The sequence below is a fragment of the Mesoplodon bidens genome, assembly GCF_964165515.1.
Source record: "Mesoplodon bidens genome assembly, chromosome: 4".
NCBI classification, from domain to species: Eukaryota; Metazoa; Chordata; class Mammalia; order Artiodactyla; family Ziphiidae; genus Mesoplodon; species Mesoplodon bidens.
Genome location: NC_138160.1, coordinates 15,232,875 through 15,260,722, shown reverse-complemented (window position 1 = coordinate 15,260,722; position 27,848 = coordinate 15,232,875). Strand labels below are relative to the sequence as shown.

Genomic DNA, 27,848 nt, shown 5'->3' with positions numbered 1-27,848 from the left:
CTGCCAATGCAGGGGACAAAGGTTCGAGCCCTGGACTGGGAGGATCCCACATGCCGCAGAGCAACTAAGCCCGTGCGCCACAGCTACTGAGCCCGCGTGCCACAACTACTGAAGCCCGTGCACCTAGAGCCCGTGCTCCACAACAAGAGAAGCCACCGCAGTGAGAAGCCCGCACACCGCAACCAAGAGTAGCCCCCGCTCAATGTAACTAGAGAAAATCCCGAGCGCAGCAACGGGGACCCAACACACCAAAAATAAATAAATTCATTAATTAAAAAAATTTTTTAAGAAGGAACTTGGCTTCAGAGAAATGTGCCCATTCTGGCATTAACACTTGTGAGCCTCTGTCACTCCTCAGAGGGCATAGTTTAATGTTTTAGTGCAAACAGCTTTGACCATTGGGTCACCCAGCTCCTTAAAAGGAAGCACTTAACTTTTCAGTGCTTCCCCTTCTCTGTCCAATTTTGTCAAAGCCCTTGTAAATTTAACATATTCCTTTTAAACAACTGATTCCACCCCAAATACTTGAAAGGTTGATATCCTGTTTAGAATGCTTAAAATAACATGCGCTTTGCTGTTTGTTCAGCAAATAGAATCTTACTGCTACTGTTTATCTTTACACCTTTCTGAGACTGTGCATTTATATGGAAAATCTGATGACTTCTGAAAGCATGAAGTGATGATGCTCAAACATAGAATTGTCTACTTGGGTGATTACTAAAATGCAGATTCTTAGGCACCCAGCCCACCCCTGAGATTCAGAGTCATGTGTTTTTTTGCTTTTTCATTTTGACAACTGTCCTAGGGGATTTTGATAAAGTGGTGTCAACTTTTAAAAGAAATATAATTCAGTAAAATTCAACCCTTATGTACTGGATCTGCCTCACAATTCTTTTGAGGCAGGTTGGGGGTACGTAATTATTAACCATATCTTCTCAATCAATAGGGAAGTAACTTTCAAAAATAGTCTATTTTTTTGAGCAGTTCTAACTTTACAGAAAAATTGAGGGTAAAGTGTCCCTATATCCCAGCTCCCTTTATTATTAACATGTTGTATTAGCGTGGTACATTTGTTACAACTGATGAGCCAGTATTGGAAAGTGACTTTGAAATGACCATGGCCAAGGCTGCCAGTGGCTGGGCTGATGCTGGGAACCAAGCCGCACCCACATCCTCATTTGAACCAGCTGCCTGTACTTTCTCTCTTGAAAGATGTTCTATACAGATCAACACCATCATGACTGTAATTGCTCTGCGCCAGTATCTGAACACAGATGGCAGCAGGGCTCATTTGACTAAGCACTATGGTGCCTGGGGTGGTTGGTATTTATCCTGGCTCCATCTTAACTTTCCACGCAACCTGGGACACAATCTTTAATGGCTTACATGTGTAAACCTGTGAAACAGGGCAATCACAGAGCACATCATGAATTAATTTAACCTTGAGTCTTTCCAAAGGGGAGTGGAGTGGGTACAACGATATTAATGCTGAAGAACTGCTCTGAGATAGGTTACAAACATGCTTGAATTTTCACACAAGGATTAGGGGGATGATTCATTCATTCATTCAGTCAGTCAGTCTCTGAAACAGGCTGGGGATACCAATTTGAAAGCAGTTTCCTCTCTCAAAGAGCTTCTATTCTCCCAACTGAAGATGGGTAGGACACCAACAAAAAGACCCTTGCAGAATATAGTTTTACCCCAACAAGATATAGTTTCCTCGGTAGTTGTAGGAATAAGCCACGCCCGGTGGTTAGGTGGAGCTGGAAGTGGCACGAGTAGCTGGACATCTCTGGGCAGGCTTCCCATGGAAGATGTGACTTTCCAACTTGAGTCTTAAAGGATGGGTAGCAGTTGGCAAATCCCCTAGAGAGAACTTCTCAAACCATTTGTGGTTTGAGAAACCATTTGTTTCCAATCTGCCAGGTACCAATAGGAAAACCCTGCTGTGCCAGGTATGAGTCACCACGAGTCTGACAACACCCAAACTGGTTTATACTCGGTTCAAAGAGTGCACAGATCATGTGCTTGTATGTCGTGGCATTTTTTAAATTGCTACGAAAGTTTCTAAACCGTTGCTCCCAATTTCTCTACTTGTTACAGACAGGTTCCAAACAGTTTGCAGAACAGCACAAGGCCAGGTGCCATCCTTTGAAGGCACCTGAAATTTGCTGGAAATGCAGATTATCAGCGCTCATTCCACTCAATTCCAGTCTGCATTTTAACAAGATTCCCAGGTGATTCCTGTGCACGCGAAAGTTTGAGGACCTGCCCCAGAGAAACCAGGACTCAGTACCAGGGGGTTTGACCCTTCATCCATCTCGCTTCCATTTGACTATCTGCTGCTTCCTTTAGGTCCAGGAAAGTGTTACATTTTTTAAGGTGCAATTGGCCACGCCCTCTTCCAGTTTACAAAACTACATTTTCCCACTGCGATGAAAACGTCTTTTATCCTGGGTGCAGGAGAGAAACTCCACACGGGTAGGCAGCTTCCAGAAATTCTGATTAGCCTCCCTTCTCCGCTTTGATCTGGCCCAACAGCCGGGGCAGCTCCACGGACCGCGCTTCCGTCCCCGGGGTCGCTCATCTGCCGAGCTGCATTAATGAGATCCGCGTTGAGCCGGTTCTAGGGCGTGCTAAAGATCAAAGGCACACACACACAAAAATCCCCCAACCCCTCCTTATTGGTGACTATTTGGTCTTTCTCACCAGAGGGAAGAGTCAACTCCCCCGCCCGCACCTAGGTGAGGAAGCGGGGAGGGAGCTGGTAGCCGCTGGGACCCCGCCTTCTCCGCCCACCCCCGGAGCCTGCGGCGGCCCAAGGCGCAGAGTGGGCGGGGCCTGGGCGAAGATGAGGGCGGGGCGCGCCGGCCGCGCGAGGCCGAACCTTGCGGAAGCGCGGGGAGGGGTAGGCTGAGGGCTGGGCTCCTGCAGGGGCGGGGCGTGGCGGAGGGGCCGGGTGGGCCGGCTGGGTGGGCGGGACTCAGCCCTTGGCGGGCGGGGCGAGGCGAGCGAGTGGGCGGGGCCGGATGAGCGGGCTGGGCGGGCCGTGCTCTCCTGTCCGCAAGTCTCTGTGTGGCCGTGAGCCGGTGAGCCCGGGCGCCCGAACACTCACCGGGGCGGCGCTCGAGCTGGGAGAGCCATTCCGGGCTCGCTTTGTGGCCGTTGTCCCCCTGCCCACCCCGAGTGCCTCCGGCCGGAGCGCAGAGGGAGGGGGCGCACTCCCCAGCCCCCCGCCTCCCTCCCCCAGCCGGGGGGAAGAATGTGCCACCAGCTGTTCTCCGCTCGCGAGCGCGGCGCCCAGGAGTGAGGAACTTGGAGAAAGAGGAGACAAAGGCTGCAGTTGGGACGGATGAGTTAGAGACTTGGGTTTGGGCAAACAAAAGGTGCGAAAGACGAGAAGGGGAGAAGGAGATGGCAGCGGGGGAGCCCCGCGGGCTCGAGTTTCTGGGAGTCGCGCTGTGACACGCATGGTTTCCCCGGACCTTCTGCTGGGCTGACTTCCGCGAGCTGGGAGCCGGACTCGGGCGAGTTGGGGAGCGCACGGGAACAATGGACAACTTCTTCCCCGAGGTGAGTGCGCTCGCGGCCGGGAGGGCGGGCGCCGGCGTCCCGGGCCGGGCTGCTTTCCGTGAGCCGGGCGCGGGCTCCTTTCCTGCCCGGACCTGGCCTCCCAGGAGGGAGGGAGGTGCTCACCGCGCCGCGCGCACACACGCTACCGCGCGCACTTAGCCCGAGAGGGTGAAACTTTCTGGGAGTCGCCAGAAATCAAGCCCCGGGGAGTCTCTGGCTGAGTAATCCCTGGCGGGATTTATTTTGTCCCGCGCTCGCACTTGGCCCCAGGATGCAGCGAAGGTGAGCGTCCTTTTGCGGGGGTGGCTGGCTCACCGGGTGTCCCAGCGTCGACCCGCGCGAGGTGAGCTGGCGGACGAGGGGCCCGGCGGGGAGATGTGCCTGCCCGGCTGCCTGGGTGCAGGAAGCCCAATAAAACGTTCATCGGGGACTTGCCTTTCTCCAAGAAAGGTCTGGTCTGGAATTTCCTTTGCAAAACGTGCCGGCTTCCTGTGAGAGGGGTGCAAACACTTCCAGAGGAGACGCTTAATGAAGTGTGAGAAGGGAGAGACGAGGGTTTAATCGTTCACCATGTTCTCGGCCTGTCGGACCTTTGGAGTCTAGGTTCTAGTGCTCACCAAGAAGTGCTCTTCTAGGATTTGAGATCATTCCAGAGGGTGAGATCAAAAGATCACGTATGTGTGCTGACTGTCCCTGGCAGATATGGAATTCGAATTTAAAGAAAATCGTTAAGAGCGAACATTGGTTATTTTTGAAAGATTAAACTGATGCTCCTTTTAGGGTCATTGAGGGCGGGACACCACGGTTACTTGAAACCCTTGACTTGAGAACCCTTTTCTCTGGGATCGAGAGCTACCGTGGTTTCTTGGCTCCCTTTCCTTTCTTGGTTGTGTTTATTTAACAAATTCTATTTAAGTTTGAGGTTTGAAGTGGCTCAAAGTAAACTTAGTTGGCTTAATGAGTCTGATGTGACTTTCATTGAAAGCCAGGGGATGTTTTGTAAATCCAGGACAGTTTTGGAACCTTCCAGCAAATTAGATTGGTGAGGGTTTGCCTCTGTGTTGGCTAACTTGCTTTCTCAGACTTAACTGGATTTATTATTTCAAGTCATTGTACTTTCTGGATGCCCACTTACTATAAATAGCCTGATGATTATTTATAGTGGCCAGAGTGGTATATTCTTGTGTAATAGTAATATCCCTTTCTTTTTTAAGTGGTGTCTCACAGGTGATACCCACATTCATGGTGAGAGGTGGACTGGAAACGAATTAATCATTCATTAATACATATTTCTCCTTTTTTCTTTTAAATGAGACCTATAATTATGAGACTAGCATTTGCTAATCCATAGACCTTCGTTTTCATGCCTGTAAGAAGGCACCAGAACTTTCTGCAGGAGTTGCAGGTTAACCAGTGATAAAAGACCAGTGGGCTAGTTTAATTGCTTTCATCTGTAAGAAAACCTGAGGCTCTGCCCGCGGGACTCTAATTCTTAACTTGTTTTTGGCGGGGGGAGGGAGGCCTTTATTTTGCTCTTGTGTTGTGAGTTCTTTAGGAAATTTGATGAGACGTAGAATTTGTATTCGATTTGTTGGGGTCCCCGTCCCCATGAAGTCTGTCTGTGGACTGCAGGGGGCCAGTGACCTCCCCTTTGGAAGAGCTCTGCCCCCTAGTGGAAATGGGGAGAACTGCAGGATAACATGGGGCAGCTGCGACCTCCTGCCCTGGTATCCTCCCATTGGACTTTGAAGTACTGTTTCTCCTTACACTATGCCTTGGTTCAGTGTAAGGAGACCTAGTTGTTGGATTTTATATCCATGATTAATATAATATTGAAGTTGGCCTTCAGAGATCTTCTTCTCCATCCCCTGCCTTTCCTAGATGAAGAATCTTAATCCAAAGACATTAAGTCACTTGCCCAAGGTTGAAGAGGTTGTTATAGAACTCACAGCCTTTTTGCTCTTTTGCTGGTGACTTTAGTATTGGGGGATATTTTTATTCAAAGTTATACTTTTACTCTTGTGATGTATTTCTATTACAATGTTAATTTCTAATCAGAAATTAACTTCTGATTAATTTATTTCTAGTCAGTAGTAATTTCTAATCAGAGTTCTTCCTCTAACCATAATTACTTTGAATGGGAAGCCAGCAGGGCCAGAGAGGCTATACAGTGCTATTAATTGAAGACATACTCCTAACATAGATCCTGTCTCTATGGATCTCTCTGTGGAGTAAGTGCAGAAGTGATATATTTCCAAGGACGGCAAAATTGTAAGGCCTCCTGTGTCACGAAGTGGTGTCCTGTTCTTTGGTAACTTTTCCCATTGTGACTTAAGGATAATAACTTATTGCTTGTTGGACAGCAATTTGAAGCTAATGTTAACAATTGAAAAAAAATTGAATGAGATGTCGCATGTATTAGCTTTATGTGTGAATGGCCAAATAACAAGGAAACAAGAGCTCCATGTGACTCGCAGCTGCTATTTAGAGCTAGACCAGAGTTTCTCAAACTGGGTACCATTGACATTCTGGGTCAGTCAATTCTTTGGTGTGGGGGAACTGTCCTGTGTAGAGTGGGATGCTAGGCAGCATCCCTGGTCTCTACCCGCTAGATGCTATTAGCATCCCCAAGTTGTGACAACCAAAATGTCTGCAGACGTTGCCAAATGAGCCACAGAGGACAAAATCATTCCCTGTTGAGACCCACTGAGTTAGACTCACGAAGCAGTTGCCTCGTGGAATTAATTCCCGTGCGTGTTGCAGGCACAGCTTTCTTGCCCACTTTATGTAGCATCAGGCCTCTGACTGCCGGTCACCTGGAAGCTTGTGAAGCTTGTGCCGGGCAGCTGATGGCTACTGACCTCAAAATGTACCCGGGGATTGGAGAAACTGAGTGCCCTACACTCCCCAACTGAGTTTCAGTTTCTTCACGGCCTTAGATCTTTATGACATCTCTCGAGTGAATTGTGTGCGCACTTCTCGGAAATTTGCTTTTTCAGCATTTAGAGGTAAGTCGTTAAAAAGTTACTTCACGAAGAACCTAAGGTTAGGTATATCTGTAACCAGAAGCAATTTTTAAAACAAACTGAAAAGGCTCAACCGGCAAAGTGGCAAGACTGCTGTGCAGGCGTGTTGATGTTTTGAAGTGGCCGCTGTTTCCAAGTCCCCAGTGCTGGGTACAGTGCCTGGAATACTGGAGGGGCCAGTCAATGCCAGCTGGACACGTAAACGAGCGGGACTTCTCTGTCTTGTTTTAGGAACAGGCATGGCATGATGGCTGTTCAAGCGAAAGATCTTTTGAGGCTCATTAACTGGACATATATGAACACTTCGATTTTTCAGAAGTGTGTAAAATATACACAAGTAAGATACTCATAAACACATAAATACAAACATAAAGCAGGTATTAATGCTAAGCACGAAATTGTTAGTGGCAAGCATTCCAGCTGTACCTGTTTCTTACAGCCTGGTTCACCCTGGGCTGGAACGAACGCACCTCTCCAGGTGTTAAGTGGAAACACCTTCCTCGTTTCCACTTAATTTGGGGTGGTGTCTTAATTTCGGTTGTTACTTGGGGTTCAAATAGTTTTTTAAGCTAGAACGAGTTCTTGAGTCTATTTTTCTCCCCTTTTTATAGTGCTTTGTTTGTTTCACATCTTACTGATATTTTTTATCTTGGTAAAAGAAATAAGACTATTGATTTTGACAGCTCTTTCTCCCCCGCCCCCCGCCCCCCAGTCATCTCTCAAGGGCAAAAGGCAAGCGCTGAGGACTTCCTTGTCCCACCACATCCTGCAGGCCACCCCTTTGACGACTGTAAAATGGAATCATCAGAACATTCCCTGGTGTCCTCTTTTCCCACAGTGGAGTCACAGTGCCGTGCCCTTTCTGCACACCCCGCAAGGATTCCTGTTGTCACTTTTGGGCCCTGCCATGTTGGGTGCAGCAAAGGCACGGAAGCAGCTGGGAGCAGGGAGCCCTGGTCTTCTGGGCGCTCACCTCTCCCCAGATCAGGCCCAGAGCAGTGTGGGTAGGGCCGGCACTGTTTAACCAGAGCTGTGCAGAGAGAGTGCCGAGTGTTTGTTTTTCCGGCTCTGCTGACTTTTAAGTGAGGTCACCTTTAAGGACACAAGCCTTGAATGCACTCTTCTATGGAATGATGGGAAATAGGGTACCTCCTTATAAATGGGTTTCAAAATTTTGCATTCAGAATAACTGCTACGTAATTCAGTAAGTCCCCTACATAACGACCGAGTTCCGTTTCCAGAGCACGTTCGTTAAGTCCAATTTTGTTTTTAAGTCCAACAGAGTTAGCCTAGGTACCCAACTAACACAATTGGCTCCATAGGACTGTACTGTAATAGGTTTATAATACTTTTCACACAAATAATACATAAAAAACAAACACAAAAAATAAAGAGAACATGTTTAATCTTACAGGACAGTACCTTGAAATGTACAGTAGTCCTGTACAGCAGCTGACATCCAGGGCTGGCATCGGGTGAACAGGCAAGAAGAGCTACTGACTGGAGGAGGGAGAGGAGGTGGGAGATGGTAGAGCTGAAGGATCGTCAGCAATAGGAGACGGAGGGCAAGCTGCAGTTTCACTCGCGCCTGACGTTGATGGAACACACATTCGCATCTTTGAAAGTTCGCAACTTGAAGGTTCGCGTGTAGAGGTCTTATAGTCTCAGGTCATTGATTTGCAGGGCAGGCTCAAGCAGGAGCAGCCAGTGACATCTACAGGAAGCTGGGCCACACCTCTCTGGGCCTGAATGCCCCTGGGCGGATTGAGAGCCTCGTCCCTAAGAGCAGAAGAGATGTGGCCTCTGGGAGGCTGGCTGTACCCTCCACACCTATGGGCTCTCAGCCAGGTTATCTGACCTTCCTGGGCTTCCTTTCTCTGTCTGTAAGTGAGCATAATAGTGTTGACCTTGCATGGTTATTAGAATTCGAGGTAAGATTTACAAAGCTCTTGGCACCTGGTAAGTGAGTAATAATAAAAGGTTAGAGTAACTTAGGAATTAAGAAGGAGTGGCCTTTGATGGTGACTGAAATCCCAGTACTCTATGGTGCAGGGAAATCTTGGTCTTCGAGCTGTTCCCACTATCATTTCTGGTGCTAGATTGCACTTATTGATTTTCTCCCTTTTGACCAATACACTTCTGGCTGATTTTCCAGAATTCTGTCTAAAGCACATCTAGATTGCTTATAAAGTCAAGCTCACGTTCTTAGTCCGGTTTCCAAGGCCTTCTGATCTTGCACCTCTCTTTATTCTTTTCCCGCATGTGAGTTCTGTTCCAGAGGGTCTATTGCCAGTCCTCCTCCATACCTTCGCGTGTGCCCTTCTCTCTGCTGATCGGATGTCCTGCCTGTCTAGCTCCTTTTTGAAACCATCGCCAACAAGTCTAGTTCACGGTCACTCCTCTCTTTCCTATGAACTTGACTCTACTTCTTTCTGTCCTGGTTGTGTTAGGAATTTACCCCTTTTAGCTAGAGGCTTTACTTATTTTGTTTTTCCTTCTCAGATGAATAGACAGAGCCTTGAGAGGTTAAATAATCCGATTTATAAGTTTTATCACCTCGTTTGCACTCAAAGGTCCTTAGGGATGGGATTCTATCCTCGTGTAGCCGTTATTTTCCTCTCGAGTACAGATTTTTTTTATGGTGGGAGGGGAGATGCTTCTAACTTTTTCCCTTGATTATGAAGCATTTTACAGTTCTTTGAAGACAGTAAAAATATGTTTGCTGTTTATTGAGTGCTTATTGTGTGCAAGGCATGTTTCTGAGCACTTTCCATTCAGTAATTAATTTATTTAACAACCCTGTGAGTAAGGCTCCATCGATGAGGAAAGTGAGGCAGAGAGAGGTTAAGTAACTGGCCCAAGGTCACACAGTTAGAAAGTGATGGCCAGGCTTTGAACCCACACAGGATGTCTCCAGAGGGTCTGCTCTTCGCTGCCATGCTTTGCTCTCCTGTGGGTGTCATTTGTCTTATGCTTGCATCACTGTTTCTTTGATGAAGTGCTTAAGTGCTTAACCTTAGGCAGTTAGTGAATGATTTTTGAGTTGAAAACTGCATGGGGGTTTGGGAAAACAAGTGGCCCACGCCCCAGAAACACTGCAAACCCAGCAGGAAAATGTTCATCAGTTTTTGAACATGCCTCCAAGTTTTGTTTGGTGTGCCTTTTACTTAGGAAAGACAATTACCTTCTGTTTCCTTGTAAGATGTGGTTTCTAAAGCTGCCGGCCCCAACCTCATGAGGATGGTAGGGAGATTTAGGTAATACGGCACTTAGAAAACTAGATTTTTGTGAAGTAGTTATTTTATTAATAAAAAGAAAGGATAGGACTCATTTGTCTCCCTGTTCTAAGTCTCAATTATCAGAGTGTTCCTCTTGGAGGTTTTCTGATGGAATCTTCTCTTTCGATTAAAGATTCTGGCCGCCTTCCCAGAGTTTCTCTATATCCGTTGTTTTACTTGTTAGCTTATTAATGCTTGTGGGTGAAGTGATCTTTGACAGGAGAGCGGAACATTTCTCATAGAGTATTCCTTGAATAAAACATTTTGATACCTCACTAAAAGCTGTTTGGGAAATGTGTCCTCCAGGCTTAATATATGAAACTTGAGCCCCCAGTTTAAATCTAGCCCCTCGTGTCACATGACATCACATCATGTGACTCTGCCAGTTACAGGAAAAAGTGTTAGAGTTCTTGTGGCAAAGCCATGCCACATCTGTTGAAACACAGCCAGAGCAGGGGCGGACCAGATGGCAGTTAGGCATTTCATAGTTCTATCTTCTCTCCAGCTTCAGTATCTACTCTTCAGGATGAAAATTGCCTCTGTAGAAAGGCATTTAAAATTGCGGTAATTAAAAAAAAAAGAGAGATTTATATTAGAAAAGGTAGGCAATGTTGAATTTTTGTATTTTGTGGTAGGGATGTTTATCTTTATTACCTGTCAGTGATTAAAGGGCAAGGTAAAATGAGATTTGGACGTTGGAATAGAAAGTAGCTTTTTCACTTGGCCTCTTACCTAATACTGGGTCCCTAAAGAACCTCATAATTCTTTTAAGTGTCATTTTTGGGGGTCAGTTAATAACATGTAAGCAGTATCCATTGACAGTGATGTACATTGTGGAGAGGAGTGGACTTACCTCTTTGTAGAGTCTGTGTTCATGCTATCTACTTTGTGTGTTAAAAGTCTATTTAAAAGTTTTTCTGGTAGACTTCACGCTCATGTGTGTGGCTACCATTGATTTTTGGGTTTTATCAGCTTCATAGATACTTAAATTGGGTTGCTAGGAATATATGTAGAATTAGGAGTGTTCTTGCTTAAAAACAAAAGCTTTGATAAACATAGATTTACAATATTACTTTTTCATGTCATTCTTAAATTTTTTTCTTTCCTTAATCCTGCAAAGAGTATGTGCTAAGTTTAGAAAATTTAGGAAATGCCATAAGCAAAGGACAAAAACTCTCTCAGTCCTACTCTTAATGTTTTGTGGTATATGCTTTCTTTGCCTCTGTATCTGTTTCTGTGAAAGCGCACCTGTAATGTTTTTCACTTAGGAGTTGCTTGAGAGGGCTTCTCTGGTGGCGCAGTGGTTAAGAATCCATCTGCCAATACAGGGGACATGAGTTCGAGCCCTGGTCTGGGAAGAGCCCACATGCCGCGGAGCAGCTAAGCCCGTGCGCCACAACTACTGAGCCTGCGAGCCACAACTACTGAGCTTGCGTGCCCGTGTTCTGCAACAAGAGAAGCCACTGCAAGGAGAAGCCTGAATGCCGCAACTAGAGAAAGCCCGTGCGCAGCAACGAAGACCCAATGCAACCAAAACCCATCACAACCAAAAATAAAATAAATAAATTTAAAAGAGTTGCTTGAGAAAAGCTTTAAATGGCAAGGATCTTGCATGTATACAGACGGCCCCTGTGATTTTCAGGGCCGGGGACAGGAGTACAAATGCAAGCCCCATATCCCATCTGTAAAATATTTAAGTTATAAATCAAGCTTCCAAACTGGTAAATAAGTGTCTTCTCTTCTCCTACCTTGATAAATATACCTTCATTAGGACACAGTCGAAAAATGTCTAAAGCTATGGGTTTTATTGCCCAAAGTCAGACTATGAAAGATGAATGAAGATAATTATAGTTGCACACGTGTGGGTGTCCTATTGATGAACCAGTGATGTCTGCGTGAGTAATAGACATATACTCCATAGTAAATTTTCCATAGGTCTACTTTTCTTGCCCATATTTCAGCAGAATCACTAATTATATGGTTACAGTCAAGATTTTCACAATAATTTAGGTGTTACTGACAGTAATGCTAAAGTAAAAAACCTTTCTTGAGTCATTGTGGTTCTTTAATTGATTTCGGTTTGGGGATGCTAAGGCAGCCAGTAGTTATTGGCATTGTCAACAAAATTCATACAGCAATATTTAGGTTAAAAAAGGAATAAGATTATTGGGCTTCCCTGGTGGCGCAGTGGTTGAGAATCTGCCTGCTAATGCAGGGGATACGGGTTCAAGCCCTGGTCTGGGAGGATCCCACATGCCGCGGAGCAACTAGGCCTGTGAGCCACAACTACTGAGCCTGCGTGTCTGGAGCCTGTGCTCCGCAACAAGAGAGGCCGCAATAGTGAGAGGCCCACGCGCCGCAATGAAGAGTGGCCCCTGCTTGCCAGAACTAGAGAAAGCCCTCACACAGAAACGAAGACCCAACATAGCAAAAATAAATAAATTAATTAATAAACTCCTACCCCCAACATCTTCTTTAAAAAAAAAAAAAAGAGGAATGAGATTATGTGTGATAGGTTAGTGATACTGCAGGAAGCACAAAATATTTTAATTTTATTGTATAAGTCATATCATTAATATTGTGAATTTCCACTGTTTCTTAAAATATTCCTCAAACTTTTCAATCCTGTGTATATTATAAAGAAAACTGAAAACAGAAGTCAATTTGTTAAAAATCTGTTTTCAGATGAGACTAAACCTTAATGCATCTCAGCCAGAAAATAGTCTACATATAAAGACGTGTGAATCTTTTTCTTCCTAGTCATGCAAATGTTTTTATTGCCTTATATTTTCTTAAAATACCAATTTTGTTGCCTGTTTCACATGTAGTTCCTGTTTGAAGAAATTTTTCTCTAAAATTTTTAAAAACACATTTTTTTAAGTGAAGTGGCCAAATTAGGTTTTTTGGGGGGTTTTGGAAGCTTTTGCTAATATTAAAAGTAAGCCATAGTTTATATCAAATAGTTGCTGCTACTGCAAGTTCAAAATTAATATAATATAATTTTCCACCAAAGACCGTGATTTACTCTTTATTTGAGGAACTTCTGTTTGTTTACTTTCTTTTTTCTTTGTGATTCACAGTGCACTCTGAAGCCTACAGCCCAAGACAGAGGTCCTAGATATCTGGTCTGAGTGGCCCTGCATTCTTCCTGGACATGTATCCCTATTTATGTGTCCATTATAGGTGTTTCTAGGTGTTTGCTATTATAGAAAACAGGACACATACATTCTCGTGCCCAGGTCATTGCAGGCTTGTCTGATTATTTCTCGAGGATAAAATTTTCCAGGAGTGGGAATGTTTGTTCAAAGGGTTCGCACATTTTTACTTAGACTATTTGGCAGCAAAAGTTTTCTGAGAGGTGTCGGTGCAGATTACAGCAGGCACAGCTGAGACACCCTGTCACCGATGTATTTATGGTAGCAGGGATTTTGTAACTTCTATTAGAGTCTTAATGACATGCATTGTTTCACAGAGGAAACACATAATACTAGATTTCTGCGTCCACTTGTTAGGTCCTTCTCTGAACCAGAGTGGAGGAGGGAGGCATTCTTCTCAGTTAATTACAAGCGGGATGTTGATTCGCATCTGACCCCCAGAAATCCCAGTGCCGGTACCTGATGTTCATTTAAGGCCAAAGCCTACACAAGGGACCTTGCTGTATACCGCCTGGGGAGCCATCGGCCATTTGTTTGGGGAATCGTTTGTATGGATTTTTCTTTTAATTCTTATTCCTTTGCGTTGTAAATATCCTTGTGAGTTAACCCTGGGCTACAGCAGTTTTGTGGTGGTGGTTCTAACGGTAGGGATTTAGGTAACGTACAACACTGTTGACGGGTGTGTGTGTGTGTGTCTGTGTGTGTCTGTGTGTGACTGTAAGGCTTATTATTTCTATTAATTACCCCTGGGAGATCTTTCCATGGACTTTGAAATAGAAGTGTTGAGTTCTGGGTGAAAATAACACTCCACCTTTTACAACGTATGCCACTGTCATTTAGTACAGGTTTGCTTCTGTTTATCTCTGCCCACATTTTGTTCTTTTAATGATGTGTGCTAAGGGCCAAGGGGTATGTACAGCCCTCCCATAGCTTTCAGCCTCAGATTTTCAGAGGTGGGCAAGGGTGCCCTCTTTCTAGGCCTTCTCACCCTTAGCACCCTTGACATTTTGGCCGGATCAGTCATTGTAACGCAGGGCCGTCCTGTGCTTTGTAGGGTGCTGAGCGGCATCCCCGGCCTCCGATCACGAGATGCAGTAGTAGCAGTTGCCTCCCTGAGTTGTGACAACGAAAACCATCTCCAGACATTGCAGATATGCCCTGGGGAGGAAGGGGGAGTGAAATCGCTCCAGTGGAGAATCATTGTGCCATGGCCACACTTTTGTAGCCACAGCTTAAGTTTGGATCACTCCCAAACTTTCTTCACCCTTCCTCATTTGTGTCGATTCCTAATTGCTTTTCATCTCTTGGGGTGATGGGGAGCACACATTTATCAGTGTTGAAATTTTATTCTCTTTAAGATCCAAACTCTCCCCGTGAGACTTGGACACTTAGAATCGGTTTTATCATCTATGTTGTGTCGTCCCATCTGGTGGGAACATTCACGTCCAGCTGTACCCTCTGCCCTCAAGCTTTTGTTGATCTCCCTCCTAGTGTTTTACCATATATTCCTAAAGTCCTCTCCTTAGAGCATTAGGGAAATATTTATTATACCGAGTAATCAAACTAGCTGTTGTTTTCCACCAGGAAAAAAGGAGGTCATATTTTCTCAAGTTTTGAGAATATGTTGAGGTAAGTTATATTTATTGCCCTCTCCCTATATATTTTGTACAGTTTTATTCTGACACGTTTTGCTTTTTTTAAAAAATAAAAAGAAATACAGACTCAGATGTTGCCAAAATAGAAGAGACGTCCTGTGTACCTGTCACCCAGCTTCCCTGGGGGTGATATCTTATATAACAATAGGTAACAATAGTACAGTATCAAAACCAGGAAATTTTCCTTGGTCCCGTTTACAGACCTCGTTCGGATTTTTACATCCACTCATCTGTACGTGCGCATGTGTAGTTCTAGGCGGCGTTACCACACCTACAGATCCATGCAAACACTACAGCACATCCAGAATACAGAACTCTCCCATGCTTCCTGCTGCCCCACGAGAAACAGTCCCACCCTCCCCCCAGTCCCTAGGAAGCACTGATCTGTTCTTCTCTATAATTTCGTCACTCGAGACTCTTATATAAATGGATGTTATATAAGTGGAATCAGTGTGTAAATCCTCTGAGATTGGCGTTTTTCACTCGGTGCTCTTGAGACCCACCCGTGCTGTGTGCATCAGTAGTTGCTTTTTATTGCTGCGTAGTATTCCAGTGTACCGGTACTCTTTTAATACCTGTGCTAACATCCATTATCATTCTGAGGCTAGCAGTTATTTGCGTAATATGCTATTCTGTCCCATGGCTGCTGAGAGCTCAGATTCTCATGGCCCTCCTTGTGTATTTCTTGCAGTATATTTCAGTGCTGCTGTCAAGGAATGTTTTGACTGCGGACCCTGTCTCAAGCAATTTGAGGTCGATTCATTCGAACCCGGTGCATTTGAACCCTTGCTCACCATCCTACCTACCAGCAGATTCCTACTCGTGGTCTCTTTCCCCGAGACAGAAGCTGTGTGAAATCAGTGCCTTTTGATGGCTAGGCTGTCGAGGTCAGAAACATGTGACAGTCCCACCTGGACCAGCCCAGACTTCTTGGGGTGCAGAACAAGAATGCTCCAAGATATTCCGGTCATCCACCAGTATCTTGGCAGGCCGGGATGGAAGGGGGTTTCTTTGATGTAAGCCAAGACTTCCACGGCCAGGGAAAGTGTCCTGACTTGTCGGGTATGTGGTCATGGCCACCGTGAGGGATCGTCTGGGCGGAAGGTGGAACAGACAAGGCCCAGCCTCCACCCAAAGGCTGGTCACCCTGCAGGCTGAGAGCCACAGAGCACAGAGCAGGGACTCACCCTCACTCTGGTCCTGGGTCTGGCCAGTTTGGGAGGAATGCCCAGTGCAGATGAGCCCAGGAGAGAGGGGCGTGTTTCCCAGTTATTTCTTCCTGGGCTCCTTCTTACAGCCCACTTCTTACTGCTTCTGGTCCCATGCTTTGAAAAAAGAGTTTATCAGGCACAGGGGAGCAACATGTAGAGAGGTAATAAATCCCATGGAAAGGAACTCTCCTTACTGGTTTTAATCGCCCCCCCACCCCCACCCCCGCGGTGAGGGGCCACATGACAGCTCCCCCGGTCCAAGGACACGCAGCCTGAACTCCCCTGACGCCTGCTGCCAGCTTCTGAGCCAGCCCTCCACCTAGCTGTGCTGTCTCCACCCAGGGTCCCTGACCTTGCTACCCTCTTCCTTTTGTCATTAAACTCTGAGCCCAGAATGAGCACTAGGTCCTAGAGAGACGCCCTGTGCTCTGCTGTTCGCCGCCTAGGTTGTCTATCACAGGGCTTCTCCACATATGAATTTCCTGTCCTTGTAACTCCTGTTTTCTATGAATAATGCCCACCTGCTCTTGTTTTTCTGCCAAATATGTGTCTGGAGTATGACCAGTGAGTGTTTCAACAGCAAGTAGGTAAGCTGTTGCTTCTCAAGTGTAAAAGAGAGATTTTGTTTGTTTGTTTAAACTGGTTTATATATGAGATTAATATATCATATATGTATGTATACCTATGCGCATGTGTGAATGTCTGTAATATAGATACACATATACATATGTTACATATTCATATATAAAACATACCTGTTCAGTTTAGCATCATGGTTGCTGACTGAGGCAGGCAGAACTCTTGGGGTGGGGACTGAAGTATCTTATACCAAGGTCCTGTTGCCTAAGGGTTTTTTGGTCCACATCTAGTAGATGTATTGTTTGCTGTCCAGAAGCAGAATCTTTATGAGGCGGTGTTTATGAACTGCTTACAGTTTTCTAAGAAGATGAAAGTTACAAGCAGCCTCCCCAGTGTTTTAACACCCTACTTGCCTTATTAGAATGGGGTCATCAGAATACCACCTTGTTAATCCTGAGTTTCCATAAATGTTTCATTCCTTTGGGGATTCTCACAAAAGTAGATACCATGTTCAACTTCAAGGATATGAAGTCAGGTGCACACTGTAAATTCTGGCGCTAATTTTCAGACCTTGAGACCCACTGAAATTCTTGGATGTGTCTCTTGGGAATGTAGCTTTTTCAGCTGTAACAATTTCCTTCTTGCCTTTGGGTAGGTCTGGTGGGCTAGCTTACTGTACTTTGGGTTCGAAAACCACGTTCACTTAAGGTTCTCTTTGAAAAGGCCAATGTGCCTTTTCTATAAATATTTTAAAGATGGAATCACCTGTTTTTTAAGGTATATATCAGAATAAAAAACATCTGATAAAATGAGCTCTTGGCTGTGAAGTTAAGAGGATTGGCTTTTGCCGTACAATATTTTGGATAGCAAGTCAGGGACTCTTTGCATACATTGTGAAGGGTAAATTGTGCATCTGTATTTTCATCATTGTTATTATTTTTCAGTATTTTACCATAAACATTAAAACATGAGTCATCAGTTTTAAGAGTAAAACAGGTAGCAAAAAGTGGTCTAGCTTGGCTGCCTTAGGCCTTGCCCTTTTGTGGATTGTATGCAGTGTTGAGAAAATGTGCTTCTGAAATTAAAATCTCTTTCAAGGAGTTCAGATGGCTCTTCACCGGGAATGTAACTTTATATTTATTCACTATTGTCTTTGAGATATCAGGTAGATTCCTTTTCTGTGAGGCACAGAGAACTAGGTTCCTTTACCCAGGATTTATCACCAAATGATGGGGTCAGAAATATGCCTTAGGTTGTGTCCTTTTGAGTCTCTTAAAATCCCCGTGGGCTTTTAAACCTCCACCAGATCCCTAAATGGGGATCTTTAGAGTTGGCATGTGCATGTGAATCAAGGAAACAGGATATGTCAGAAGAATAAAAGGTCCCTTGAGGGTGTTCTTTTGCATTATTATAAAATGTTTGATGAAGTTGAATAGCTGTTCCCTCAAGGAAAGTAAGTTTTTGGAAGCTAATTTAAAAAAATGGTATATCCTGTCTTTTTCACACCCAGCTTAGGACAAAATGACCTTTTAAAGAGGAAAAAAAAAAAAGTATATTCTAGCAGTGTACTCTAACTCAAGTCCGTGGTTTATTTGTGCAAGGAGGAAATACAGTGTAGATTTAGGATTTAATATGGTGTGGGATTTTGGTAATAATTTGAATACATGGAATCTGCATCGTGGCTTAGCCCTTGTGCTCTTTTCAGCCTCCACGCCATCTGCATTTTCTTTTGTCCAGTTGTTTAACTTGCAAAAGTGTATTGATCACTCACGTACGTACCTTGGGCTGGGGCTGTGCTAAGTTCTAGACATGGATTAATTCATTTAATCTGCCCCTGTAGCCTTATACGGTTGGTACCAGTCTTATCTCCATTTTACATATGAAAATAGAGAGTCTTAGAGAAGTGAAGCAATTTGTTTAAGTTCACACAGCTGGGAAGTGGTGGAACCAGGGTTTGGACCCAAAGATATTCAGCTGAGTGGAACTACAGAAGTGAAGCTGAACAGCAGTTTGTGGAGAAGGAGGTAAAGACAGAATCTGTGTGGAGAGCTTTGGGAATGTGTATTTGCTTCTCCATAGAGAGCAGACCAACGTCGCGAGATACAAGCCCCAGAAGAATTACCTGATTTGCCAGCGACTGCAACAGGGGATAGAAATTTTCCTATAATCAAACAAACCAAAGACATAGTCCTTCTGATTGCTTTTGTGATGGCAGCAACTGAACATTCATCCTGAGTGACAGGCATAGTAGGAGTTGTGTTTGGAGAGAAGATTTCAAAGAATAGCTTCAATGAAATATTTGTAGGTTCTGGAGAGCCTCTCTATGGAAGGTGAAGGTCACACTGAATTTCCTGTCATTTTTCTTGGCTTTGGTCTGTTGCTGATAAACTCCAGATTCCCGTGAAGCAATGTTGAGAGAAGGCGCATTTGCTATGGAACCTGTGTGCAGTTTGTGAATCTTGCTTGTCATCTGCGGAGCTGATCGCTCTGTCTGCCCTGTAGATGTAAGTGGCACTCAGCTGACTGGTCATGGTTTAGGACTGTTCACATCTTCCTCAGCAGAAATAGATGAAAATGCTATTTCATTCAAGTTTAAGGATGCATTTTTTTCTCTTTTTGGTAATAAAGACTTTCTTCTTTTAGAGCAGTTTTAGGTTCACAACAATTGATAAAACTTAAAAAAAAAACCCATTTTGGACATTGAGCTTTCAACGGATGTGAGATTTTTAAAAGATAATGGTTTACATCAAAATCAACTTTTCAAAGCTATAATTCAGTTAAGGTGGTGATATGGTAGCTGCTAATGTTTTTCCTTCCTAAGAAGATACAGATTTTGTAGTTTAAAAAAGAAAGTGCTAGCCTGGTTGAATCAGCATGTTCTTGGTCATAAAGTGTACACTTTGGATGTTGCCAAGGGCTGGGTGCATCATTAGGGATGGAATTAGAAGTCTGTTTTATATAGAAGAGTGATTCTCAACAGGGAGTGACTTTGGCTCCCCGGGGACATTTAGCAATGTTTGGGGACATTTTTGGTTGTTACCACTAATGGGGGGAGGGGGCTACTGGCATCTAGTGGAAACCAGGGATGCTGCTAAACACCCTAGAAAGCACAGCACAGCCCCACACAACCCAAGTTGATTCAGTCCAAACGTCAACAGTGCCAAGGCTGGGAAATCTTGAGTTAGAAGATTGACTTGATTCTATAACCCTTTTTAATTTTATTTTAATTTTCTGTGTTTTCCAAGTAAAATTTTTCCTGTCAAAGCAGCTTCTGTAGTATAATTTTTAGGGATATGTGTTTGTGTATGATGCATTCATCTGATTGTTATTTAATTTTAGTATCTGAATTCTATTTATTATAGCTTAGTAATATATCTAGATCGATTGTTATATCTTAGTTATATTTATTCCAAAATTTTCTAAATAAAACATTTATACATATATATAAATCTATGTATTTATGTAGTGGGATATAAAGTAAGTTGTCTAGGCCTTCTTAACTAGGAGCTTCCACTTATCCTAAAAAGCAAAGGAACAGGCCGTAGGACAAGTTTGGTCACAGAATATCAGGAAATGGATGTGTACATTTCTGAGATGGAAGAAAGCTAGCAGGGGCCAGCACTCAAGATCTGCCCTCTTGCTCTCTGACCTCTCCTGTCATTTGTCAATGTCCAAGCACTTGGGGTAGCAACCCTGATAATGAAAGAGCCAGCTTCTTTGAACAGGATAAGTGAACCTGTACCAACAAATCCCACACCTTCTCTTTTCTGCTTCTCCCAATTTTGATGGCTGTGATTTTTTTTTTCTTTCTGCTTAATTTTCACCCAGTATGTTGTTCTGTTGCAAGCCATAGTAATGAATCACGGAAAGCTTGGTAAAGGCAGTTGAATCAGCAGGCAGAACTTTTATTTGCTGAAAATCAGTGGAAGGATACTTACTGTTTCTCACCAAACCTTTACTGTTCTCACCAAACCTTCAGGCAGGAGGGAAATTAGGTTGGGTTCATCTTACAATTCTTGGATTTAATTTGTGGTGTAGGAGTGAGTTTTTTGTAAATTTTTGGCTTAATGAGGTGTAAATGACATATAAAATTGTAAGATATTTAAAGTGTACATCGTACTAGGAGTGAGTTCTTTCCATGATTCTCCTCACCTTTTTCTCCCCTCTAGCAGGTGGACCAAAAAAGGAAATATTTATTTTCTATTACCTCGTTGCTTTTCAACCCGTAAATGAGACATCCTTCTAGATGAATTTTAGTGTCATGCATGCTTTGTTTGTTGATTGGGCATCATTTAAATAAAAGGACTCCTCAGGGCTCTAAACGGGATGTTTAATTTGTTAGAACAAGGGTCCATACCACTATCTGCTAACATAACATTAATTTACTAAGTGGATATTTGTTGCACATTAACCGACCCTGATGTGGAATTAAGGACTCTGGACGTGGTTCATGATGGAAATCTGGGCTTGGTATTGGTAATGAGGTTTCAGCAATGACATCATCACCAAGGCGTGGACTCACCACTCTGGACCAAGCCATGCCTGGTAAGGGACATGTACCAAGGACTTATTCACCAGCTCAGTTAGTTCAGATTAATGATAAACTCAAGGATGGTGAGTGATTTCTTTGCTTCGGAGATCACTGCTCATTAAAGACCAATGTTGATGGAATTCAGCGTGATTCAGTTGTGCCAGCAAGCCTGTGACTGACCTGGGATGCTTGTGAGACCAAGGCTGTGCTAAAGCTGGCATCTGGCTGTGGGTGGGATTCCCACCTATCCTTACTGAGACCAAGACTAGATGGAGAGGGCACCAGAGGACACCAAGGAAATACAGCTGACCAATTGATGCACCTTGAAAGGTCCCTCAGATTTATCTAGAAGCTATAAACCTCTACAACTGACAATAAGAATAGAGGACATTTATGAGACACTTACTTGGTGCCATGTGCTCTGCTGAGCCTGTTATATCCATCACCTCATTGAACGCTCTGCAGGTTAGGAACTATTGTTAATTCCATGCAGAGTTGAACAACCTGTGGCTTAGAGAGGTTAAGTAACTAGTCAAGTCACGCAGCTAGTAGATGGGATTCCAGGTCTCTTGTCTGACTCCAGAGCCTGTGTGTTCATTTCTCCTCTTCCAAGTTGATGTCTTGTGAGCTTATTACAGCTTTCCGAGCCAGGTGGATATTGCCAGTCTGGAAGATTGACTGTGGATTTTATCAAATGTTTGAACTTTTCCCAGGGCAGTAGGATCCCATGCTTGGCAGCGACTTTATTTCAAGGTTATTGTCATGGCTTGTGTACCTAGTTGAGGGTGTGTTTTGTCTTGGACTCCCTCAAATATAGGACAAGGCTGGGGCTCAGAACTCAATATTTGCAAATTGGCAAAATGAAAATAGTGGACTCGGCAGAAATAACGAGCCTACAGAATTAACAGTGACATAGTGGGCTTGTTGGGATATCACTGGTCCCAGTGAGGAGATGGCCATGGACATTTTGATTTGCCCTTTTGCCAGCCACTGTCTGACAGCATAGCTTTACTGATGATGGATATTTAGGTTATCTCAAGAATGGGCCCTGCATGCTCCCTAGAGGATTCCAGCGGAAGCTCATGAAGGACCTTGGAAAGGTTGTCATGGGTCAGAATCACTTGGAGTGGCTGTGGGGCCAGCAGGTGGGATCTGTGGTGAGCCTTCTTGGCCCAGCTGCTCTCACGTTGGAATATTAAGGTCTTTCTCCTTTTGTTGAGATCAGATGTTGCTCGTGTGCCTTTGCCTTTCCTGACTTAGCTAACTGCCCAGCATGTTCCCAGGGACCTGCTTTCTTTCCATAAGGAGCCCAGGCGAGCTGAGTGTGGTGTATCGTTTCTTGCCTTGACTGAGACGATATAAAAGTTTTCAGCACTGAGGGGCAGAAAGTAACCCACATTATGGAGGTTACTCCTTCTCTGGTGTCTCTTCAGCAGCTGTGTCCCATGGCCTCCACTGCAGGTCTGGGCTTTGCTCTGCCTGTTGTATTCGGAGCTCTGCTTTTTCTGTCCTCATTTTTGAACTTTCGTACATACACGTGAATTGGAGCTCTAACTTGTCTTCACACACCTGCCCCTGGTTTGGCCACTGCTCAGGATTGATCGTGCTTCTGTGTGGGACCATCCCCTCCTGGTCTCTGGCCCTCACTCTCTGGCTCGTTGCCATCTGGGGTGTCTCAGTGATGACAGGTCTCTTCGTCCTCCCTCACCTGGAGTATCCGCCCTACAGGTGTGGTTTCTCAAGAGATGACTTCATTCACAGACTTGTAAAGGAGGTTCTCTGACACCAGGGGTGAAACTTGAAATTAATCATTCGATCTTGAGTTTCAGATGGCCGTGCGAGGAGAGGCAGAAAATCACAGTTTGAAATGTTCACAAGTAATTCATGTCACAAAGGCCAGGAGTCCTTCCAAAGTGACCAAGCATACAGCTGCCTGCTCTCATGCTAGTCAAAGAAGAGTTGATTGTTACCCAAGGTTTGGATTTTTTAAATTAATCGACAAGGGTGATAAGAAAATATCGATAGCTGCTTGGACCTTTTAAAATTTGTTTTTAGCACCTTTCAATTCTGAATATGAAAACCGTTTGTTTTATAACTGGGAAGAGAGCAGTGACTTTTGAGATTTGGGTTAGGTTATCCAACAGAATAGAAGCACTGTGAGAAACGCAGGCTCCTTTTCGGTGAACTTTATGAAAACCAAAGGGAAGATAGAATCCGTTCCTTATTTTTTGAGGAATAAACAATTTTCTTGCATTCTAGTGTTCACTTGGCGGTTGGCCAGGAAGCGTGCCTACAGCTCAGGAATCATCCCAAACCTAGCTAATGGAAAAAGTCTGACTTGCTGGAGGCTGAAATTCAATACTGAGGCGGTGACATGGCGGGGGTGGGTGTTAGTGGTGGGGCAGGGTGGTGGGTAAAAGACGTTGAAGCCTTAACCCCTGGCAGCTATAAATGGAATACTCACTTGGGTGGCTAGAATTCATGCTTTTAAAAAGAGCTTTATTCTGCCATTTGGTCAGAATTAAGATATGATTTAATGTATTATGTCCAAGACTGGTCTAAAAACATACTCCTTTTCTTTTGATTTGAACCAAGTTTAATTAAGAGCACTGCTTGACAAGCCCATTAAATAATTGAAACATTTTCCTTCAAAATCTTACCCTTAATGGAGGCTTTATGTGCAAAATAATGCGTTTTCTAAAACCTGTATGGAGACCCAGACTACAGGAGGCACTATGTAAAAGGATTGCAGATTAGGGGCCGGCAGGTTAGAAAGTGAAATGATCCAGGTTGTGGGCTACAGGGAACAGTGGGGACTGTGGTTAGCTGGAGCTCACAGACCTGAAAGAATTAAAGCTCCATCATGCATTTTTTTTTTTGAGGTACGCGGGCCTCTCACTGTTGTGGCCTCTCCTGTTGCAGAGCACAGGCTCCGGACGTGCAGGCTCAGTGGCCATGGCTCACGGGCCCAGCCGCTCCGCAGCATGTGGGATCTTCCTGGACGGGGGCATGAACCCGCGTCCCCTGCATCGGCAGGCGGACTCTCAACCACTGCGCCACCAGGGAAGCCCTGTTCTTTTTTTTTTTTTTAATGATTTTGTTGTTGTTGTATAGTTGGTTTACAACGTTGTGTGAGTTTCTACTGTACAGCCAAGTAGAGTTCCCTGTGCTATACAGCAGGTTCTCATTAGTTATCTGTTTTATACATATTAGTGTATATATGTCAATCCCAATCTCCCAATTCATCCCGCCCCCCCTTCCCCCCTTGGTGTCCATACATTTGTTCTCTACATCTGTGTCTCTATTTCTCCCTTGCAAACCGGTTCATCTGTACCATTTTCTAGATCCCACATATATGTGTTAATATACGATATTTGTTTTTCTCTTTCTGACTTACTTCACTCTGTATGACAGTTTCTGGGTCCATCCATGTCTCTACAAATGTAGGTCTTCTAGTTTTTGTGGGGTTTTTTTCATTTTTTTCATTTTATTTTTTTGGCTGTGTTGGGTCTTATTTGTTGCGCACTGGCTTTCTCTAGTTGTGGCGAGCGGGGACTACTCTTCATTGTGGTGCTTGGGCTTCTCATTGCGGTGGCTTGTCTTGCTGTGGGGCACAGGCTCTAGGCGTGTAGGCTTCGGTAGTTGCAGGACGCAGGCTCAGTAGTTGCAGCATGGTGGCCCTAGAGAATGGGGGCTTCAGTAGTTGTGGTGTGCAGGCTCAGTAGTTGTGGTGCACTGGCTTAGTTGCTCTGTGTATGTGGGATCTTCCCAGACCAGGGATCGAACCCCTGTCCCCTGCATTGGCAGGCAGATACTTAACCACTGTGCCACCATGGGGAGTCCAGTCTTCTAGTTTTTCAAGAGAGACCAGATATGTAGATTTCTGTGAATTTTCCCAATTTGTAAAATGTTGACAAGTAATGCTGAACATTTTGGTTTTCACCGAGTGGGCCAAGCACAACTTGACTGGGGCTTGTGTCCTCTACATAGTGAGGCAGTGATGTTTCTTAACTTTGGAGCAAAAGAAAGGACTAGAATGGCCTCTCTTTTCCTTTGGGTTAGTTTTAATTTGCTTCCAAAAAATATTTACTGTGTTGTGAAACCGCTTTGCAAGGGTGGTATCTAGGTTGAATGTCTGCATTTTCAGAATGGATCCCCATGTGATTCAGTCTTTTTGGACTATTCTTTGTTGTACTTGGCTAAGCCAGGGATAGAAGTTGGATAATCTTGTCTTTTGGGATAAAACTTTATTTTTCAATTTTAAAAGTTTACTATTCTTTTTTTTTCTTTCTTTTTTTTTTGTGCAGAGATGAGAGGTTTGGAGGGTTGGATGCCATACCAAGATTCTGCTCCATCCCTCTTCATCTTTGCATTCATTCACCAAGACTGAGCACCTCCCCACAGAACGTAGTATAGAGGGAAGGCCGTGGAAGCACACCGCCTGGGTTTGGATGCTGTCCTCCTGCTTGCTGGGCGTGTGGCCTTGGGCAGGTGCCTCGTGTTCCCATGTATAAGTTGGTTTTGACCATCACCATTCAGTGCCTCATGCTCCTATTTGTAAAATGGGTTTGATCATAACTCTACTGTCTTAGCTCGGGCTGCCATCACCAAATACCACAGACTGGGTGGCTTAAACAACAGGCTTTTAGTTTCTTATGTTTCTGGAGGCTAGAGGTCTGAGATTAAGGTATTGGCAGGTTTGGTTTCTGGTGAGGACTCTGTTCCTGCCTTGCAGAGGACTGCCTTCTGGTTGTGCCCTCACATGGATGTGGGGAGAGAGAAAAAGAGCATGTGGGATGAGCGAGGTCTCATAGAAAGACACTAATCCTGTTGGCTTCACCCTTATGAGCTAATTTAACCCTCAAATAAAACCCCAAACCCATTAAACATTCATTCCGCATTCACCCCTCCCCCGGTCCCTGGACACCACCAATTTGCTTTCTATCTCAGTGGATTTGCCTATTCTGGATATGTCATTTAAATGGTATTGTACAATATGTGACCTTTTGTGTCTGACTTTTTTCGCTTAGCATGTTTTTGAGTTTCATTCACTTGGTAGCACGTATCAGTACTTCATTCCATGTTACATCCGAATAATATTCTAGTGTTGGCTCTGATTTTATATAAATAAGTGTGTATAAAACACATTGTATGAAAATGTCTATTTATTGATATATTTTATATATATGTAATATGTATATGTCTGTACTTATTTATGTTGATTTCTATCTGGCAGGAGGCCTGCATTTAGAGAGAAGGGAATGGATGTACTTCCGTGGCCTTGGAGCATAGTGTCAGGGTGGCTTTAACACAGGTCCCACTTTGTCCCTCTGTTTTCAATTGGTTTAACTAATAAACTTATTTTAAATGGTTTATCCATACCCCACACACCCCTGCCGACATACGCCAGAGGTAAAAGAGTCTTTAGAAAACATAATGGTAACTTCATTCACAGGAGCCTGAGGCTCATCCTTTGACCGTCCGTTTGCTCACATGTGTGATTTCACATGCATGATCACACAGTTGTATATTGGTTTCATCATTCACCCTAAGTATTGCCAGCTGATAGGAATTTATAGCTTTTCTGCTCATAACTGCTTAAGATAATATTCAGAGGTGATTTCTGCTTTAGTTTTAAGAGATTCATTAATTTTTTACTCTTTAATAGTAGAGAGGTAAAGGTAAGATTTTATATTACATTTTATTTATTTTTATTTTTTATTATTATTTTTTAAATTTATTTAATTAATTTATTTTTGGCTGTGTTGGGTCTTCATTGCTGCGTGCAGGCTTTCTCTAGTTGCGGCGAGTGGGGCTACTCTTCGTTGCGGTGCACAGGCTTCTCATTGCAGTGGCCTCTCCCGTTGCAGAGCACAGGCTCCAGGCTCACGGGCTCAGTAGCTGTGGCACGCGGGCTCTAGAGCGCAGGCTCAGTAGTTGTGGTGCATGGGCTTAGTTGTTCCGCGGCATGTGGGATCTTCCTGGACCAGGGATCGAGCCCGTGTCCCCTGCATCCGTAGGCGGATTCTTTGCCCCTGCGCCACCAGGGAAGTACCTCATGGTGGGTTCTTGAATGTAGATAGTTTTCTCCACATCAGCCAAGGGGGTTGAGAGGAGAGGGGGTAAATCAGGAGACATGTCCGTGGAAGGCCTGGCAGGATCTGCAGCTTTCTGGCACTTCTTGGTTTGGGAGATGGGATGGGTGAGGCTGTCAGCTTTGCACCTGGTGATGGTAGAGACCTTTAAGCTGGTGGTGGAGAAGGAGAAAGCCTAGAGAGATGATTTGAGGTGGATCGGGCCATGCTGGATTTTGATGTCCAGACCTTGGTGGTTAACAAGTTAAAACCGCTGTCAGGTGGGATGTCAGTGGGCATTAAACAGTTTTCTTCCCTTTTGACCAGTGACTTTCAGTGAGGGTATTTTGGCCCCAGAGGACATTTGACAATGTTTCCAGATCTTTGCTTGTTACAACTTGGGGGTCGGGGTTATATAGTGAGTAGAGGCCCATGATGCTGCTAAACTTCCTACAGTGCACCAGACAACCTCCCACAGTAAAGACTTATCCGCCTCTGTTGTCAGTGTTGCTGACGTTGGGAAACCTGCTTTAGGCCCTTTCTGAAGTAAGGCATGCCCGTTCCTTTAGTCCTCGGAGCAACCCTCCAGGTCCTCATCCCAGTCCGTACTGGGGAGGGTTTGCGGGAGGTCCATTTGGGACCCTACCCCTCATTCCCATCAGGACGCCCTTTCAGAAGCCTGCCGGTGGCCCAGCGACGGGACAGCAGCTGTTGTGCCAGGCAGTGGGTACCCTCAGGGCCTGTAATGGATATGGGCCGTGGGTGA

The 27,848-nt window shown here is 44.5% G+C and overlaps 1 protein-coding gene across 3 annotated transcripts in view; it reads left to right on the top strand.

Moving 5' to 3' along the window:
- Positions 1-3,054: 3,054 nt before the first annotated feature.
- MYO10 (myosin X) overlaps positions 3,055-27,848 on the top strand; it is a 221,640-nt gene continuing 196,846 nt past the window's right edge. For 2 of the 3 annotated variants that reach the window (XM_081232992.1, XM_081232991.1), the window contains exon 1: positions 3,055-3,573. In XM_081232992.1, the coding sequence (XP_081089118.1) occupies positions 3,553-3,573 (21 nt within the window). In that variant the 5' untranslated portion in view covers positions 3,055-3,552. Of the gene's footprint in view, positions 3,574-14,616; positions 14,662-15,378; positions 15,750-27,848 lie in introns of all 3 variants that reach the window. The other variant, XM_081232993.1, reaches the window with a different exon arrangement.